The following is a 17,679-nucleotide window of genomic DNA, read 5'->3' as shown; positions in this document are numbered from 1 at the left end:
TATATGTGGGTGAGGAGGAAAACGGTTCAGATTGATAAAGCAATACCCCTGGGAAAAGACGATTAACATGTAGAAAGGGATTTCCCTGCAGTATAAATACCAGCACGCGCCCTCCTGGTTGCTTCAGAGCCTTCCTGATGTATATATGCAGGTAGTGCGATTTGAAACGGCCCTTTGAAACAGTAATATAATCAAACTCTGATTTCGGGAGCAGCAGTTCTCCTCATTTTTCTACTCTCTTGTGGGAATGAGTTGCCAACCTTTTACTTCAGCTGACACCTTTATACCTCTGAATTCCGAGTCTTCTGCAACTCTGCCTCTGATAATGCATCACAGCGCTGCTGAGTGCCTCCCGGTCTCCAACCACGCCACCAACGTGATGTCTACAGGTACTGACTCCCATACTGGTCTGCCCGTGACTGGGCCTAAAAATTTCAGGGTGGATGCTTTGCATCTTGTTAGTTTAGAATCTCCTCGCTTTTTTTATTTTCTCCTTTAAGTTAAATATTAAGGACATTTGAGGAGACAAGTACCTAAGAAATTTTTAAAGAACTATTAGTAAGCATTGTATTGTAATTGTTGGTTTTATTATAAAGAAGATCTATTTTCTACATAAGTAAACACTGAGTCTGGGTGTTTTTGATCCAAAAATCATTTTTATGTAAACATTTATGGATAAAGAGCAAAACTAAACAAATAGTCTAAACAATGTTTAAAAGGTGTTACTTCTTTAAGATTTATTTGGTTTTACCATGTTCCAAAACAGCTATATACCTCATAGTAAACACAACTGAATGATTCCCAATACCAAAAACAATAGATTTCGATGAATTAAATAATTAAATGATTTTAACATATTTTTAGCATAATTCCAAACTCAAAAATCAAAACTAGAAGAAACATATAACATTTAGAGCCTGAGTTAAACTCTGAGTTAAACTCTCTCAAAAGTGAGTTCCGAAGAGATTTCAATCTCTCTAATGAAATTTTAATATTTTTTTACAGAACTTTCTTATGTTAAAATTAAACTTGAAAATTTGAATATATTGTCTCACAAGCAAATAGGTATGTGTTGCTAATGTGCCCTTTCTTTATGCAGTAATAAAGTATTTAAAGTAGATTTATAAGTGGACAAAGTCTTGAATTGAGTAAATTTCTTTCACATGTAATTTTGGGATGAATCTGCAGCTGAATTTTTAAAAATCTAGAGAGTGTATATCTGGATTTGGTAAAATTATTAATGTCGAGGGTTTATTTTCGTCTACCAAAGATTCTCATAATTTAAATAAAAAGGCAGTAATGGAAGTCTCCCAAACATATTTTTTGGAAAATATAATAAAGTATTTTAACTAAAAATATGTGCTATAATTAAATTTAAATGGTTTTCATGTAGCTAATTGTATATTTTAAATAGTAGATATATCTATTCTAAGTAGATATCTAAATAATATTTAAATACATGATAATAGCATTTGCTTTTATAATTTTTCCATCAGATTATAGTATACTACATAAGGAACTAGAAATACTGTATATAATGAGAAGTGCATTTGGTATTACATGGGTTTCATGTTTCTTTAATTTTGGATTGCATAGTGAGATTTTTATATCTTATCATTATAATATATTAAAATGTAAAATTATTTCCATTCTCTCTACATGTCAACTGTACAATGAAAATTGCAAGATTTATCAATAGTAAGAGAAAATGTTTTACTTTCTGAAGTGACCTCGTATCTTTAATCACTGGATTGTATCTCAATATTTTCAAAGGATTATAATTCTAAACTTTATAATATCTCTTATGTGTATTCAATAATTTATGATCATATTACATTTATGAAAACCTATCACTATGTTCAGGATATGAAGGGAAAGTAAGGAAATACATAGGAATGGTTTTGTTGTCAATACCCATGCTTTTAGTTAACTTGGTGATTCATGCTTTAAAGTTTGATTAAAGTTTAGCAATTCAAATTTACTTTCATAATACACATTGATTCCACAAGGCAAGAAACTATTTATGAATGAGGTAATGTTTATATACTGGGTTCAACCTTTATAGATCTCAAGTCACTCAACAATCAATTTTTTTTAACCAGCTTTATTATTAGAATTGTTGCATTAATTGTGGGCATTCAGAAAACTTCTTGATTTCAACATCAACATAAAGACATCATCTATTGTCATGGAGTTTTCATAAACATTTGAATTTAGTGGGATTTTTATGATTGTATCCAAATAGAGATCGGTTGCTTAGCCATTTTCTCTATGATGGAAGAAATTGTTAGAAGAATAAATAGAAGTAAAGACTGTTTAAAAGTTGATTTCCGTATTCATTCTTTTAGATAAAGACCACCACGTACTACCATATTATTCAAGAAATATACGAGATTATTCCTCTAGTCAGTTTACTGTAATGTCTGGATGGAACCTACAAGAATTCTGCAACTTCCAATTGGCCAATGTCCAAACTGGTCAGTCAACCCTCACAAGAGCACAGGACCAACCCTCACAAGAGCACAGCATAATTAAGGAATGTTGACGATTTACAATCTGATTACCTGAGACAAAATTTGATTCCTGCTTTTAGCCTACTCAGAGAATTTCCCCCAAGTGAAAACAAATTACTGCCATATAACTTTAAGAATCACATAAATGTGTATTGTTGCAACGCAATGACTGTGTCTTGAATCCTCATACATTTTCTTACCATTCCCATCTATTTTGTCTTTGATCCAAACTCCTAAATGTTTGTGTGCATATTTCTTGGTGACATCGTTGGGAAACACAGCAACAGGACTTCATTATTCTGTTCCTTCCTGTCATTATGGAAACCAGCCATCGACATATGGAGTGATGGCAGGTAAGCAAACTTGTCTGCCTATGTGAGGTTGAGTTTGGGGACACTAAGATGGATTTCTTGACTCTGAGATAATCTTTTTATTTTTTATTATTTTCTACTTTTTATTCTTAAGTTAGTTAATATACAGTGTAGTCATGGCTCCAGGAAGGTCTGAGGGGATTTTTGCCAGAATGTATCATAAAATTCTGATCTCTTAACCTTGGAAATTGCTGGTAAACCACTACTTACTGAAATATTCCCTAATATGTGATACCTTCAGAGATCATAATCGTTAAACGTGATTGCCCTATTCTACATAACCCTGCACTTCTGTGCTTAACTCTTTTATTTGTTTTGTATGGTTTTTACTGTAATTCACTACTGCCAAACTGCTGATTGTCATTTGATGTTATTGGTGTTATTTATGTCATGAGTTATAATATGGTCGCGACTAGCCTCATGTGGTTATTTACGTTTAAACAGAAATTGGCTAAGATAAGGTCATATTTAAAATTTAGTTCCTCAGTTGCAGTAGCCACATTTCAAGTGTTAATAATCTCATGTGGCTATCAAAGCAGAAGCTCAGACTTAAAAACATCCCCCTCATTGTAATATTTCTTCTGGAAATTTGGCCCGTAAAGACAAATAAGACATTAAAAGTAAATTTCAGCAGCTTTAGTGATAGTTGTTTGAAGCCGTGGTAGTTCTGAGTTGTTGTTAGTCTTAAATGAAGTTTAAATAGTTGAAGTTACTTTTATTCCTCCTCTGGATAAATAAAGCATCACTAGATCAAAGTTAACTATTTTTTGATGCTTGCGTGAAAGCACTGATAACACATTTTTTAAGGAAGTGGAAAGTCTGACCTAATCTATTCATAACAAAACTTAGGACTTAATTTTAGGATATGGCCAGACAAAAGATTTTAAGGTTTTAATAAAGTATACAATTTTGTATACATATTTTTAGGTGTATTTGATCTTTGATATTGGTTACTACAGCAAGGAGAGAAACGTTATAGGTGACAATAAACTACTGGGGTTCTATGTGGGAAAATAAGAGAAAGAGACTGTATGTGTGAGGCTGAGGGAGAAGCTTTAGATAAAGGAATCCTATATTAAGGAAATCTGTTTTTAAGTTTACTTACTTTGATAGAGAGGGGGAGAGAGAGAATCCCAAGCAGGCTGCATGCTGACAGCTTGAGCCTGATGCAGGGATTGATCTCAGGAACCATGAAATCATGATCTGAGCAGAAATCAAGAGTCAGATATTTACTTGACTGAGCCACCCACACTCTCTTAAGGAAATCTTTTCTAACTGCTGTGTCTTGTTACCATCCATAATAGATGGGGAAAAAGCCCATGGGTTTACAACTATAAATCTGAAATAAAATTGAACAAGTATTTTAATTCACCAACATGTAATTTCTCAAAATTTTTCATTTTGAGACTAAATAAAACATTAAAACTTCAAGCTATTCCAGAAACAAACGAGCTCTGCTTATATTCCATCAAGCAGCATTCTGAATAAACTAGTATCCTCACCTTTATGGTAAAATGAAGACTAATGTTCTTAATGATCACCTATAAATACTAGCGTCTCTTTGTTTTTAATAATTATGAAATAAGGATGGCCATATTTTTCCCCTTTGAAGACTGATTATGATTCATATATTTAATAGTTAATCAGTGTTCACGGTTAATGGGAACAGCCCTTATTGATGATAAACTACTTTCATTATAAAAATAGTAAAATGCACATTGAGCCATTAAAGGTGTAGCCAGAATGCTCTGTATGGCCCACAACACATTGGGACCATAAAGTCCAGAAATGACAAGCACATGGCTGTATGTGGCTGTCTCTTGGACGGGCAGCCTTGCTGTTCATTCAAAGTGATTCCCACAAACCCAGGTCCAACTTGAGGTACCTTCTCAACCAGCAACAGGCAGCAGAGGACGGAGGTTAACCACAGACCAAGCACGGAGATGGTTTTTGCTACCACCTCCCTCCCCTGCAAGGCTACTGGCCTAGTGGGTTTGCAGGTGGCCTGAGGATTCTAACCTGTTTCTGGTTTGTGGGCCCAGGTTCACAATAAGAGTCCATAGGAAGCTGGGGCTGTGCTGACAAGCTCCCTGGGCAGGCACTCAGCAAACCCTCTACCTCCTTACAGTTGAAAAGGAGAGGCTCCAGAAAAACCCTTTAAAATGGTTCAAAGCCTGGGTCAGTAACAGGAGGAGCTACATAGTTATCATAAGATTTGAATGTATCACTACAGTCTTAAAAGTTATTTATATTTAGTCACTGAAAGAAAAACACCATGGCAAGCAGCGAGATTATATTTTAATATCTTTGTGCTTTATTGTTGGAATGTCAATATTTGGACATACATTTAGTGTTGGGTTTTGCATCATAGCAGATTAAACCTCCGAGACTCTGAACTCTCCTGTCTTTATCCCCAGAGAAGCTATACAAATTGAGTTATAAAAAACAGGAATTCAAAAATAAGAGTGCAAAGATAGAAAATACACCCGAGAAACCTGGTTATGTCATTAGAATTTTCTGAGAAGTCTCAGGGCATTCATCAAATCAGCCACTTGCACACACTCTGCAGAAGCGTCTTATCATCTACAATAGACAGATTTACTGTCACATATGCCATATGTGAAAGGAAATCTAGAGAAAGACCTGTATTTCAAAGGATGTGAAATTGCTTTGTTTTAATGTGGTAATCTTATAACCCGTACTCTGATGCTTACATTTGGTTTGAGTGTTTTGTTAAATTAATAACCCACTGGAAGAAAAGAGCTATATAGCTACTATTTTGTTAAGTTGATAGGGAGGACTTTTTAAATTATCAGATGAATCCACTGTGCCTTATAGCCAGATGTGGGCACACCAAAGAGAATGCCTAATTGGGAGCAATGAATTAGCCACACTATGAACTAATTGCAAACCTTGTTCAAGTCACTTAACCTCTCTGAGTTCCAATCTCTTCCTATCTGAGTTGTGGTGAGAGCTACAACTTTATTGAATTTAAATTGTGGCATATTTGTACCAACTTGACCTGGCTTTCCCTTGATCTTTTCTTTAAATACAGTTGCAGCTAAATGCCTTCTTCTGTCCCTTCAACCCTGAGAATTTAGATTATTCAACAACTTACAATATAGATAACAGGTAACAGTGAATTAAAATTGCTCTTTAAGGGGTGCCTGGGTGGCTCAGTCAGCTGAGCATCCAATTCTTGATTTTGGCTGGGGTCATGATCCCAGAATCATGGGTTCTGCACTGAGCGAGGAGCCTGCTTAAGATTCTCTCTGCCCCTCTCACCCACTCTCTTTCTTTAAAATAAAATTTTTTAGGGGTGCCTGGGTGGCTTAGTTGGTTAAGCGTCCGACTTTCGCTTAGTTCATGATCTCGCGGTTCGTGGGTTTAAGCCCCGCGTCGGGCTCTGTGCTGACTGCCAGCTCAGAGCCTGGAGCCTGTTTCAGTCTGTGACTCCCTCTCTCTCTGACCCACCCCACTCAGGAGCCCCAGAAAATAATTTTTTAAAAAAAAAGTCAAAAATTTTTTAAAAAGCTATTCAAAACCTCTTCTAGATAAACACAACATAAAACAAGAGAACAAAAAGACCACAAATGCTAATTCTTGATATTTGAAATTGTTTTTCTTCAGTTTATGAAGGTGGGTGAAAGCTAGGCAACATGCTCAGTGGGCTGTGCACTCTGCCTACCATCCTGGGAAAACTGAGCAAATCAGCAGCACAGTAATGAGTATTAAACCCTGCAAGGTCATGTTACATAATGGCCAAGCCAAGATGAGGTATGGAGTCCTCATTTAGAAATTAATTTTAAGAGAAAAGCAAAATAGCTGAGGTTTGGAAATTAACCAAGAAGATGAATGTTCTTTTTTTTCTTTAATTTTATTTATTTTTGAGAGAGAGAGCAAGTGGTGGAGGAGCAGAGAAACTGGGAGACACAGAATCCAAAGCAGGCTCAAAGCTCTGAGCTGTCAGCACAGAGCCCGCCACAGGGCTCAAATCCACAAACTGTGAGATTATGACCTGAGCTGAAGTTGGAAGCTTAACTCACTGAACCATCCAGGTGCCCCTATTGTTTGTTTGTTTGTTTTAATAACAAGTGGATAAGAAGAGAAAAGATAATTATGAAAGTGCCCTCTCTTCCTGCTCTTACGCAAAAAGCAACAGAAATCAGTTTGATGGCTGACCTAGAGAAATAGTCAACTTTGGAGCCCATCTCTATTCTTAAATTGTTTTCTTTCTTCTCCTCTGCACCTCCTCCTCCTTCCTCTGCTCCTTCCTCCCTCTTCCTTTTTCTTCTTTCGCCTCCTTTTTTCTATTTCTCCTTTTTCGTCTTGTTTCTCCCTAACTTGTTCTGCTTGTGTTCATTCTGAGTGAGGAAGTAATTCTGAATCCTTTTTTCTTTTTTTACTCCTGAATCAGAAAAGGCTGTTCAGTAGCAGTAACATGAAGTATTTCGCCTAAGTTTTCTTAGTCTCTCAACTACTCAATTTGAACACTGTAGCAGGAAAGCATTCACAGGCAATGTGTAAACAAAATGGGCATGGCTGTGTTCCAAATAAATTATAAAACCAGGCAGAGGATCCCTGCTGTATATGGATAGAATTTTCTCCACACACTGGAAAGATCACCATCCACACTTCTGGTTTGCTTCACCTTGTCAGGTGTGAAGAAAACAAGAATAAATGGAAACACTGAAATACACATTCCTTTGCATGCCTCCAGGAAAATGGTGGATTTTACTGTGTGCCCTGTGTGTTCTTGTAAGGCTTCAAGCCTATAACCTCAGAGACGCTGTCAGTGTCTGGCATAGCCACGTGCTCTGGAAGAGCTATTCTCCCCATACCACACACAGTATGTTGAACCAGCCACCTCTGCCTCCCCATTGCCAGCTTTAAAAGCTTTACCTCTTTTTTTCTTCCACGTCCACCACACAGAAATCTATCACGCAGCAATTTAGGAATGCTTTGCTGGTGGAGGCGGGGGTGGGGAGGGGTGGGGGGCTGGGGGGCTCAGTCTGTTAAGCCTTCTGCTCAGATCTTGATCTCACAGTTTGTGAGTTCAAGCCCCGCATGAAATGTGCACTGATTCTCTCTCCTTCTCCCTCCGCCTCTCCCCTGCTCGTGCTCTCTCTCTCTCTCTCTCTCAAAATAAATAAATAAACTTGGTAGATAATCTACAATGTGAAAATATACTTTAGACTGTAAAGAAGCTGCAAACACTTCCAAGCTATTTAGATGTGCACTTCTCTAGGCTCACGAACATTTTGCTTTATCAGTGTTTTGGAACTTTATGAGATTCCTTCTACAGGTGACTCACTGCTTCTTTTAAATCTTCTTCCCATTTTTTTCTTTTTTATGAGATCTCTCTTTTTTTTAACATTTATTTTTGAAAGAGAGAGCACGAGTGGAGGAGGCAGAGAGAGAAAGGGAGACACAGAATCCAAAGCAGGTTCCAGAATATGAGCTATCAGCACAGAGCCGGACGCCGGGCCCGAACCCACAGCCGTGAGGTCATGACCTAAGTGGGAGTCGGATGTTTAACTGACTGAGCTACTCAGGCCCCTATTTTTTGTTGTTGTTTGTTTGTTTGTTTAATGATCAGTGCTTCAGAAAGATTTAAAAAATATCTTGCCTTACATACCATACCAGTCACCGTCCACTCTCCTCCAAATACAGGATCGTATAAGAGACACAGCACTTTGTTTGCCTATGCTTATGACTGTCATGAATTACTGTTTAAGGTTAGTGCTAGGAAAAATGTGTGTGTGTGCAGATAACTATCGATATATTCGCTTAATGAAAAATACAAACATATCACACATTGTATTTTCCTTGGCTCTGGATGCCAAACCTTTGAACATACTGTCTCCTGTTTACTTTTCATGGGCTCATGTTCAAGTTTATATTTTAAATGTTGATTTTTCCCATAGTATTTATTTTTTTAAGTTTATTTATTTTGAGAGAGAGCGCATATGCAGGGGAGAAGCAGAGAGAGAATCCCAAGCAGGGTCTGAACTGTCAGATGCAGGGCTCGAACTCATGAACTGTGAGATCATGACCTGAGCTGAAATCAAGAGTCAAGACACTTAAGAAACTCAGCCACCCAGGCGCCCCTTCTCAGGGTATTTATAATGTATAAATTACCTCTATAACTTTCCAGAAATAGAGGTGGCTCTCTTCTAATGTTTTAATAAATAAATTACAATATTTTTGTCTGAAAGTATGTTTAATGTAACCAAATATATTTAAACTGCAGATGTCTTTAAAGAAAAGTCAGTTTGGCTTACCTGAGGACAGATTGCCTAAAAATTGAACGAGGTGATTATTTTGATGTTGTTTATGACCATGCTCACTGGACTTTGGATCTGGTTTTAACTGTGTAGTGATTCATTGTAGCTTCCACTGAAGGTTATTTAACTCCCTTTTACTTAAATTTTCTAAATTTTAAATTGTGAACAAAATTTCTATCTCATAACTGATAAGTGATAAGAAATGTCAAGTGTGAAATGGACATGGCACAAAGTATCACAGATTTGTAGCAGTGTGTGACCATGGTCAGCAAGAAAAATTGAAAATATTTCAAACCATAAAGGCTAATAAATTCAGACCTTATGGCATGTCATATAAAAGATATGTAACAAATTATTTATGGCAAATAAAAATTTGACATAGGTAAAATGAGTTATCTGAAGTGCTTTAAAATCCACTAAATGTGTAAAATCACAGAGTAGACTGCATGCATGCATATATACACACACACACTCACACACAGTAGGATATTACTCTGCCTTAAAAAAAGAATGAGATGGCCATTTGTAACAACATGGGAACTAGAGGGTATTATGCTAAGTGAAATAAGTCAGAGAAAGACAAATACCAAATGAGTTCACTTAACATGTGGCATCTAAAAACAAAATAAATCAACAAACAAAGCAGTAACAAACCCATAAATACAAAGAGCAAACTGATGGTTGCCAGAGGAAAGGGGGGGGGGTAGAGAAATAGGCAAAATAGGTGAAGATGAGTAGGAGATACAGGTAAGAGATAGTAAAAACTCAGCAGCCTATTTTTTTCTCACTGCTTTTGCTTTTATAGCACTTCATCATTAAGTGTCTTGAGTTGGTGTTTTTGAATGATAAAGGAAGTGAAGATTCTTTTTATATATTTGAGAACCAACCCTTAAACCCTAAGTGGAAGCAACGTCTTGAGATTTTGTATCACCTGATTTGTATTACTTGAGATATTAAGTAAATCCTAAAGTAAACATGATCAGTTTCTTTTTATGTATTTTCTTTTACTTCAACTAGGAGAAATCCAAAGCTAATAGAAAGCTAAATAGAAATTAGTAAACACTGGGGTGCCTGGGTGGCTCAGTCAGTTGAGTGTCTGACTTCAACTCAGGTCATAATCTCTTGTTGCATGAGTTCAAACCGCATGTTGAGCTCTGACAGCTCAGACCCTGGAGCCTGCTTCAGGTTCTGTGTTTCCCTACCTCTCTGCTCCTCCCCTGCTCACGCTCTCTCTCTCTCCTTCTCTCAAAAATAAACATTAAAAAAGAAATTAATAAACATTTAAAATATGAACTATGTAATAAACTAAAAGTTGATAGAACTGCTTTTGAAAATTTTATCTTGTCTGATCAATATAACACCTATTAAAGCATAGAGTGGACAACTGACTGACTTTAAAAAGTAAACTGGGCAATTTTGGTTTGTAAAAGAAGTGTAAATTGTTTTAGACGGGAATAGTTTCTTTCAAATATTTTTCACAGCAGCTAAATTTATTTTATGCTATTTTTGTTTAACTCCTCACTTGTATATTACTTTGTTTCCAAAAAGAACACAGTCTACTGGAAAGGGGCATTCTTTATAATTACATATTGTCATATAAATAATACAAGCCAATCATTTGCTGACTTACGCTATTCTCTGATCATTACATATTGATATATTAATATAAGATTTATATATTCTGGAAAATTACATTATTACTCATGTCTTTGATTTGTGAATGTATTTACAAAGAAATAATAGGTAGCATAAACTTGATATATTTTTTCAGTGTTTCCAAGAATGATTATTGTATATAATCCATGGTAATTTATTTTTAGTTTAAATATTTATTTATACTCCTAAGAAAAGTGATGAATTACCAAGTATTTTATTTGTATCAAAATGTCTTGGTTATACAAGTGTCATTTACTGTAAATTGAAGTGAAATCTCTACCAATAAAACAGAAATAAAACGTGTGGAAACGTGGCTCATGCTGTCTTGTCACCCACCCGTGCTCCCCAACGGAGACTGACTCTTCTTTCCTAGTAAAGAATGAAACCTGGAAGCAGCTTTTAAAAAATTAGATTTTTTAGTATTTTTGTGATTTAATGCTTAACCCAATCAACTGATCTAACGCTACATCATTTATAGGTGATTGCCTATCATATCTAGAACTGCACCCTTCCTTGTCATTATTTTTTGCTTCTTAAATAATAATCAAGAAACAATTCCATTATATTGCATATATTTCAAGAAATCTTGATGCTTTTTAATAGAACTTTAGAAGTTACCTTTTCTCCTTTCACTCCTTGAATCTATTTAACCATATTATTTCATGTTCTCATAATTTTCTTTTCACCTGCTTTTGTTAAATTAAAAAAAAAAGACATGATTACTTTTCCTTGAAATTAAACATTGACTGATAAAACAGTGGAGCTTCTTAATATTGTAAAATTAATTTTCTAATCCTAAGAAAACTTCCCAGCACAGCACTTTAACCGTATGCCTCGCTTATAATAAACATCACAGATTATTTGTGTGATGAATTAAGAAAACAGAGATCGAACTCTACATTCCAGTTTTAGTTGAACATCAGATTCACAGGAACAGGTGTCTTGTAAGAGAAAAATGAAATAATGGAAAACATACTTCTGAGAGAATTTGTTTATTTCTATTTCAATTTTCTGCAATTCCCTGCTGTTTTCCTTTGGTATTATTTTGGTTTTTGCTGCTCTGGGGAAGGTGGAAAAGAAATGATTTCATTTATACTAAGCTACTCTGACTGCTCTTTTAGAAGGCTGAATGTCACCTGGCCTTTTAGAATTGTGACAGCTAGGGTTGCCGGGTTGGCTCAGTCAGTTAAGCATCCAACTCTTGATTTTGGCCCAGGTCATGATCTCATAGTTTGTGAGATCAAGCCTCATGTTGGGCTCTGACCTGACAGCATAGAGCCTGGTTGGAATCTCTCTCTCCCTCTCCCTTTGCCCCTCTCCTGCATTCTCTCTCTCTTTCTCAAAATAAATAAACATGAAAACACAATTTTTAATTTTGACAGCTATAGGGAAATAACGGATTCAAAGGTGCAAAACTTTTGCTTGTCTAGAAATGATGGATGATTACAAATCCCTTTCCTTTGTTTATTCACAGGTAGCTTAACGCCTTGTCTTTACAAGTTTCCTGACCATACCTTGAGTCATGGCTTTCCTCCCATGCACCAGCCTCTCTTGGCAGAAGACCCAACCGTCGCTGATTTCAAGCAGGAACTCAGGCGGAAAAGTAAATTGGTTGAAGAGCCGATAGACATGGATTCTCCAGAAATCCGAGAACTTGAGAAGTTTGCTAATGAATTTAAAGTGAGAAGAATTAAGTTAGGTATGCACTTTTTAGGAGTAATGGGCATACAACTTGGTCTGCAGTTCCTTACTATATTACTGTTCAATCTCTTATATTCTACTCAGAAGTCCAAGACAGTTCTCATTCTACATCTCTGATGTGGATTTAAGTTACTCCAATTATGGAAATCCTACAAAAACCTTTCTTTCCTTGTTAATTCTTAATATCCTAAATATATAGGTTTTTAAATTAATGGTGTTTTTTCCACTTACCGACCTCAAGATCAGTCTTGTACTTGTGCTTTCTATTTTATTTGAACTTATGAATACATAAGCCATTCATATGATTTAACGGCATAAAGGGTGTAAATGAAATATATTTTTTCTGTTTGTCTTTCCTGTTTATCTGTTTTTTTTTTTGCATCTTTCCAGAGATACTCTATGTATATATAAGCAACTAAACAGTTTTTTTCATATCAATTTTTTCAAAGTTTTGTTTTTAAATATTTATTTATTTTGAGGAGTGGGAACCAGAGAGGGAGACAAAGATTCCCAAGCAGGCTCCATGATCAGCACAGAGTCTGATATGGGGCTCAAACCCACAAGCCATGAGATCATGACCTGAACCAAAATCAAGAGTCAAATGGTCAAGCAACTGAGCCACCCAGGTGTCCCAGATTTTTTTTTTAACTGTTTAGAGAGTTTTCCTAATATTAGTTTTTTAATCTAATTTTATTTATCAAATTATTTCATGAATTTATTTCATTTCATGAATATATTATTTAACTAGTCCCCCATTGATGGTAAATTCAGGTTGTCTCCAATCTTACATTGTTAAAAACAGTCCTACAGGGGCACTGGGGTGGCTATTTTGGTTGAGCATCTGACTCTTGATTTTGGCTCTGGTCATGATCTCATGGTTCATGAGTTTGAGCCCCAGTTTGGGCCCCATGCTGACAGTGCAGAGCCTGTTTGCGATTCTCGCTCGCTCTCTGCTCCTCTCCTGCTTGTATACTCAATCTCTCTCTCTAAATAAATAAACTTTAAAAATTCCTATGATGATTCACTTCATAAATGCCATTTTGTACCTATATAAATTTATATGTAGGCCAAGTGTTAAAAGCACAATTTCTTCAGGCAGAGAAGGACAAATATCATATGTTTGCACGTATAGGAGGATTAGGAGGAACTTAACTGAGGACCATGGGGGAGAAGAAGGGGGGAAATGGTGGGGAAAAGGGAAAGAGGTAAACCATGAGAGACTCTTGAATGCTGACAAAAACTGAGGACTGATGGTTGGGGGGGGGGTGGAGAGGATGGGCACGGAGGAGGGCGCTTGTGGGGATGAGCACTGGGTGTTATATGGAAACCAATTTGACAATAAACTATTTGTAAAAAATTTAAAAAAGCACAATTTCTTAATAAAAGTGCATGTGTATTTGTAATTTTGATAGCTGTTGCCAAATTGATCTGTATAGAGGTTGTACTAAATTTTACTGCCACCGTATCTCTTAGTAAACACCTCAGAATATAATCCTTATGAAGGCAGGGGTTTTTTGTTTATTTTTATTTTTCCTTAAGAGCATATCCTCAGCACTTAGAACAGTGACTGACAGCAAACAGAATAAAATTGTTGAAAGAAAAAAAAGGTTTAATTTTTTGGATCTTTGCAAATCAGGTAAATTAGATAGGTCAAAGTGGTGTCTCATGGTAATTTCATTTTAAATTGGAGTGAAGATTGAAAATGTGTTTTGTAGTCATTTGGAATTCTTCCTCTGTGAATTGTCTGTCCATAGCCTTTGCACACTTTCTATTCAATAGTGTTTTTCACATAAAATAACTATAAAAATAAACCTTGATTTAAATTCATGAAGTAGTGTATCTTTTAAGTGTATTGAACATGACATTTCCACCCTCTGCACCTGTGGAATGAACTGCAGGTAATTCTGTAATGGTATTTATTGATGGGCATTGTATGTAACCATTTTATGCATACAGATATGTAGCTATAGGCCCTGAACTAATATGCAGTGACTATATATGATAAACACAGCAATAGGCATCTTTACAACAACCATTTTCAGTGCGCTATTTATATTGCTGTGAATATTTCAAATTCAATACTGATAGTTGATATCAACTTGTACTCTAAAAATGTTTTGAAACAATCAATGAGGATCTTTGGCCTGAAGCATTACCAAATGCTATAATAAATGTGCTCAAAGATAGACGTAAAATATTGGGTGATCACAGTCTTGTAACAAACATATTTTTAGGGAAAGTAAGCATAATTCTTAGTTTTACTTGGTACCCTTTAACAATATAGTTGAAAATTTTACAGTGAGATAAAAATACTTGTGATATATCTTCTATTTTATGCATATTTAATATACTGTATTTTTGAGCAGATAGCATCAGCTATTTAACAAAGACAGCAAAACATTTTTAGTGTCTTATAAAATGTTTCTGACACATCTATCCAATTTCACTAAATACTGTGAATGGCAGACATTCCTATTTAAATTCTTTTGCCTTCTAGAAAAAAATTAAGAGTATTTTTTGAAGTACTGAACAATTCTACATGGAACTTACTAAACAGTTTTTTTTTTTATTTTTTTTAAATTTTTTTTTTTTTGAGAGAGAGAGAGAGAGAGCGTGAGCAGGGGAGGGTCAGAGAGAGAGGGAGTCACAGACTGAAACAGGCTCCAGGCTCCAGGCTCCAGGCTCTGAGCTGGCAGTCAGCACAAAGCCCGACGTGGGGCCTGAACCCACGAACCGCGAGATCGTGACCTAAGCGAAAGTCGGACGCTTAACCGACTAAGCCACCCAGGCGCCCCTGGAACTTACAAAACAGTTCTAAATTGCCAATCCATATATGCTTAAAGCAATATTTAAGGGGCCCCTGGGTGGCTCAGTTGGTTGAGCGTCCGACTTCAGCTCAGGTCATGATCTCAGGATTCGTGAATTCGAGCCACACATTGGGCTGTGCTGTGAGTTCAGAGCCTGTAGCCTGCTTCAGATTCTGTGTCTCCCTCTCTCTCTGCACCTCCCCTACTCATGTCTCTCTCTCTTCACTCTGTCCCTCTCTCAAAAATAAATATTAAAAAAAAAAGAGCAATATTTAACAGTTAAGAAAGAAAGACCAAAGATTTATGTGATAAAGGGCTGAAGTGGATGCTTCCTGACTAGCTGGAGCTAACGGGTCTTTGCTGCCCTTTCACAGGATACACCCAAACCAACGTTGGGGAAGCCCTGGCAGCAGTGCATGGCTCCGAATTCAGTCAAACGACTATCTGCCGATTTGAAAACCTGCAGCTCAGCTTTAAAAATGCCTGCAAACTAAAAGCAATATTATCGAAATGGCTGGAGGAAGCAGAGCAAGTTGGAGGTACTGAAGTTAGACCTCTGAAGGCTCTGTGACGTTGTAACCTAGAAACAATGGTAGGAGTAATGCTCACGTGGAGAGTTTTGAGGTTTAGTTTCGTTTTCTCTCCTTCAGATGAAAAATAAATGTTTCCTACTACTAAAAAATGGAGGGGTGATGTAAGTGTATAAAGCACTTTACCGAGAAGGTAAACAGAGTGAGAAGATAAGCTGTAGGACAGGTTTCTGGATGATGTGGCACAGGCTTGAGGGTAGCATGATTTTTTAACACATCCAGGTTTTTTGGCGCTGTGCTATACCATAGTGCTTGTACAAGAATTTTATAACTTAATATTACTGTAGGCAGAGCATCCACAGTCTTCCAAACCAGTACATGAGCAATGGCTAATGTAATGAGATTACCTATTCATACTACTGTTAACGCTGGATAGTGGAACACAATAAAGTGTTCCAAGAAAAGTATGGTAGGAGCATCATTATAGACAATTGTCTTTGTAAAGCTAATATTTCTGCATTAACATTTTTGTGTTGGGTCTTGTACTACAAAATAATATAGAACGCAAAACTGTAAAAATGTATAGCGACTTTATTTTGCATTGTTTTATAAAGAAAATTTGAAACTCAAATCTGACAGTTTTTTAAAACCTACTTTGTTTTTGTAATTGTTTCTCTACTCTTTACAGCTTTATACAATGAAAAAGTGGGAGCAAATGAAAGGAAAAGGAAGCGAAGAACAACTATAAGGTATTCTTTTGAGATATTACAAGACATAGAGGAAATTATATATATATATATGGAAGAGAATGAGGATAATAATATAGGTGCAACATAACACAAATGTGTGGTGCATAGAGTCAGTTGAAAAAACAAGATTGGTGGAAAAGCATAGTTTAATGATCCAGAGCTAGTAATTTTTTAACATTTGATGGAAAAGTATGCTATTTGATTTAAGAACACTTGATCCACAAGTTTTTGGATAAAACAGGATATTAAACAATTACTTATACAAAGACTGATTATTTCTGCTGTCGTGTTAGATATGTCGTGCTCTGGCAATATGCTATCTATGTTATTAAAAATAGCAAAAGTAGAGATCAGTATTTCAGTCTCTTCAAGTCCAATGTGATTCCTTGCATTTCAAGCTAGAAAGATTGTTGGCTGACTTTTTAGTAATTTGTGTGGAAATTACAGAGGAAATGCTAAAATATATGTTTTTGTTTTGGTCAATGAGTTATTCACTAAACATTTCACCTATTGTAATGTCACCTAAGGGACATTTAGAAAATGCCTACACAAGTGTTCATTTCCTTTTCAGGAAGTCAGTGCCCTCTAGTGGCACAAAGGAGGATAAACCATAGAAAGTCTAGATTCCCTGATTTCTTCCTGTGACGGTGCTTAGGGTATCCTGCGTAACACAAGCATCTAATTGTTCTACAGCCTGCACACTTACCTTTGTCAAAGCTTTAGAAGTGTTTTCAGAGTCTTTAAATATTTTCATTTTGATATTTATGAAATTCAACATTACTGAATTTTGACCTGCCAAAAAACATCATTAAAATACCTTGATCTCACCCTTCTCTATACCCCTTCCCACTCAGTATCGCTGCTAAAGATGCACTGGAGAGACACTTTGGAGAACAGAATAAACCTTCCTCTCAAGAGATCATGCGAATGGCTGAAGAACTGAATCTTGAGAAAGAAGTAGTAAGAGTTTGGTTTTGCAATAGAAGGCAGAGAGAAAAACGGGTGAAAACAAGTCTGAATCAGAGTTTATTTACTATTTCTAAGGAGCATCTTGAATGCAGATAA

The 17,679-nt window shown here is 36.1% G+C and overlaps 1 protein-coding gene across 1 annotated transcript; it reads left to right on the top strand.

Moving 5' to 3' along the window:
* Window positions 1-222: 222 nt before the first annotated feature.
* On the top strand, window positions 223-17,679 carry POU1F1 (POU class 1 homeobox 1). Its single transcript, XM_039223647.1, has 6 exons — window positions 223-389; window positions 2,795-2,866; window positions 12,302-12,526; window positions 15,710-15,874; window positions 16,554-16,614; window positions 17,469-17,679. The coding sequence occupies exons 1-6, from the start codon at window positions 248-250 to the stop codon at window positions 17,677-17,679; spliced, it is 876 nt and encodes a 291-aa protein (XP_039079578.1). The 5' UTR covers window positions 223-247.

The sequence above is a fragment of the Hyaena hyaena genome, unplaced genomic scaffold (genome assembly GCF_003009895.1).
Source record: "Hyaena hyaena isolate Hyena2069 unplaced genomic scaffold, ASM300989v1 scaffold_1416, whole genome shotgun sequence".
In the NCBI taxonomy this organism is placed as follows: Eukaryota; Metazoa; Chordata; class Mammalia; order Carnivora; family Hyaenidae; genus Hyaena; species Hyaena hyaena.
The sequence above is the reverse complement of the archived record's forward strand: the minus strand, read 5'-3'. Positions and strand labels throughout refer to the sequence as shown.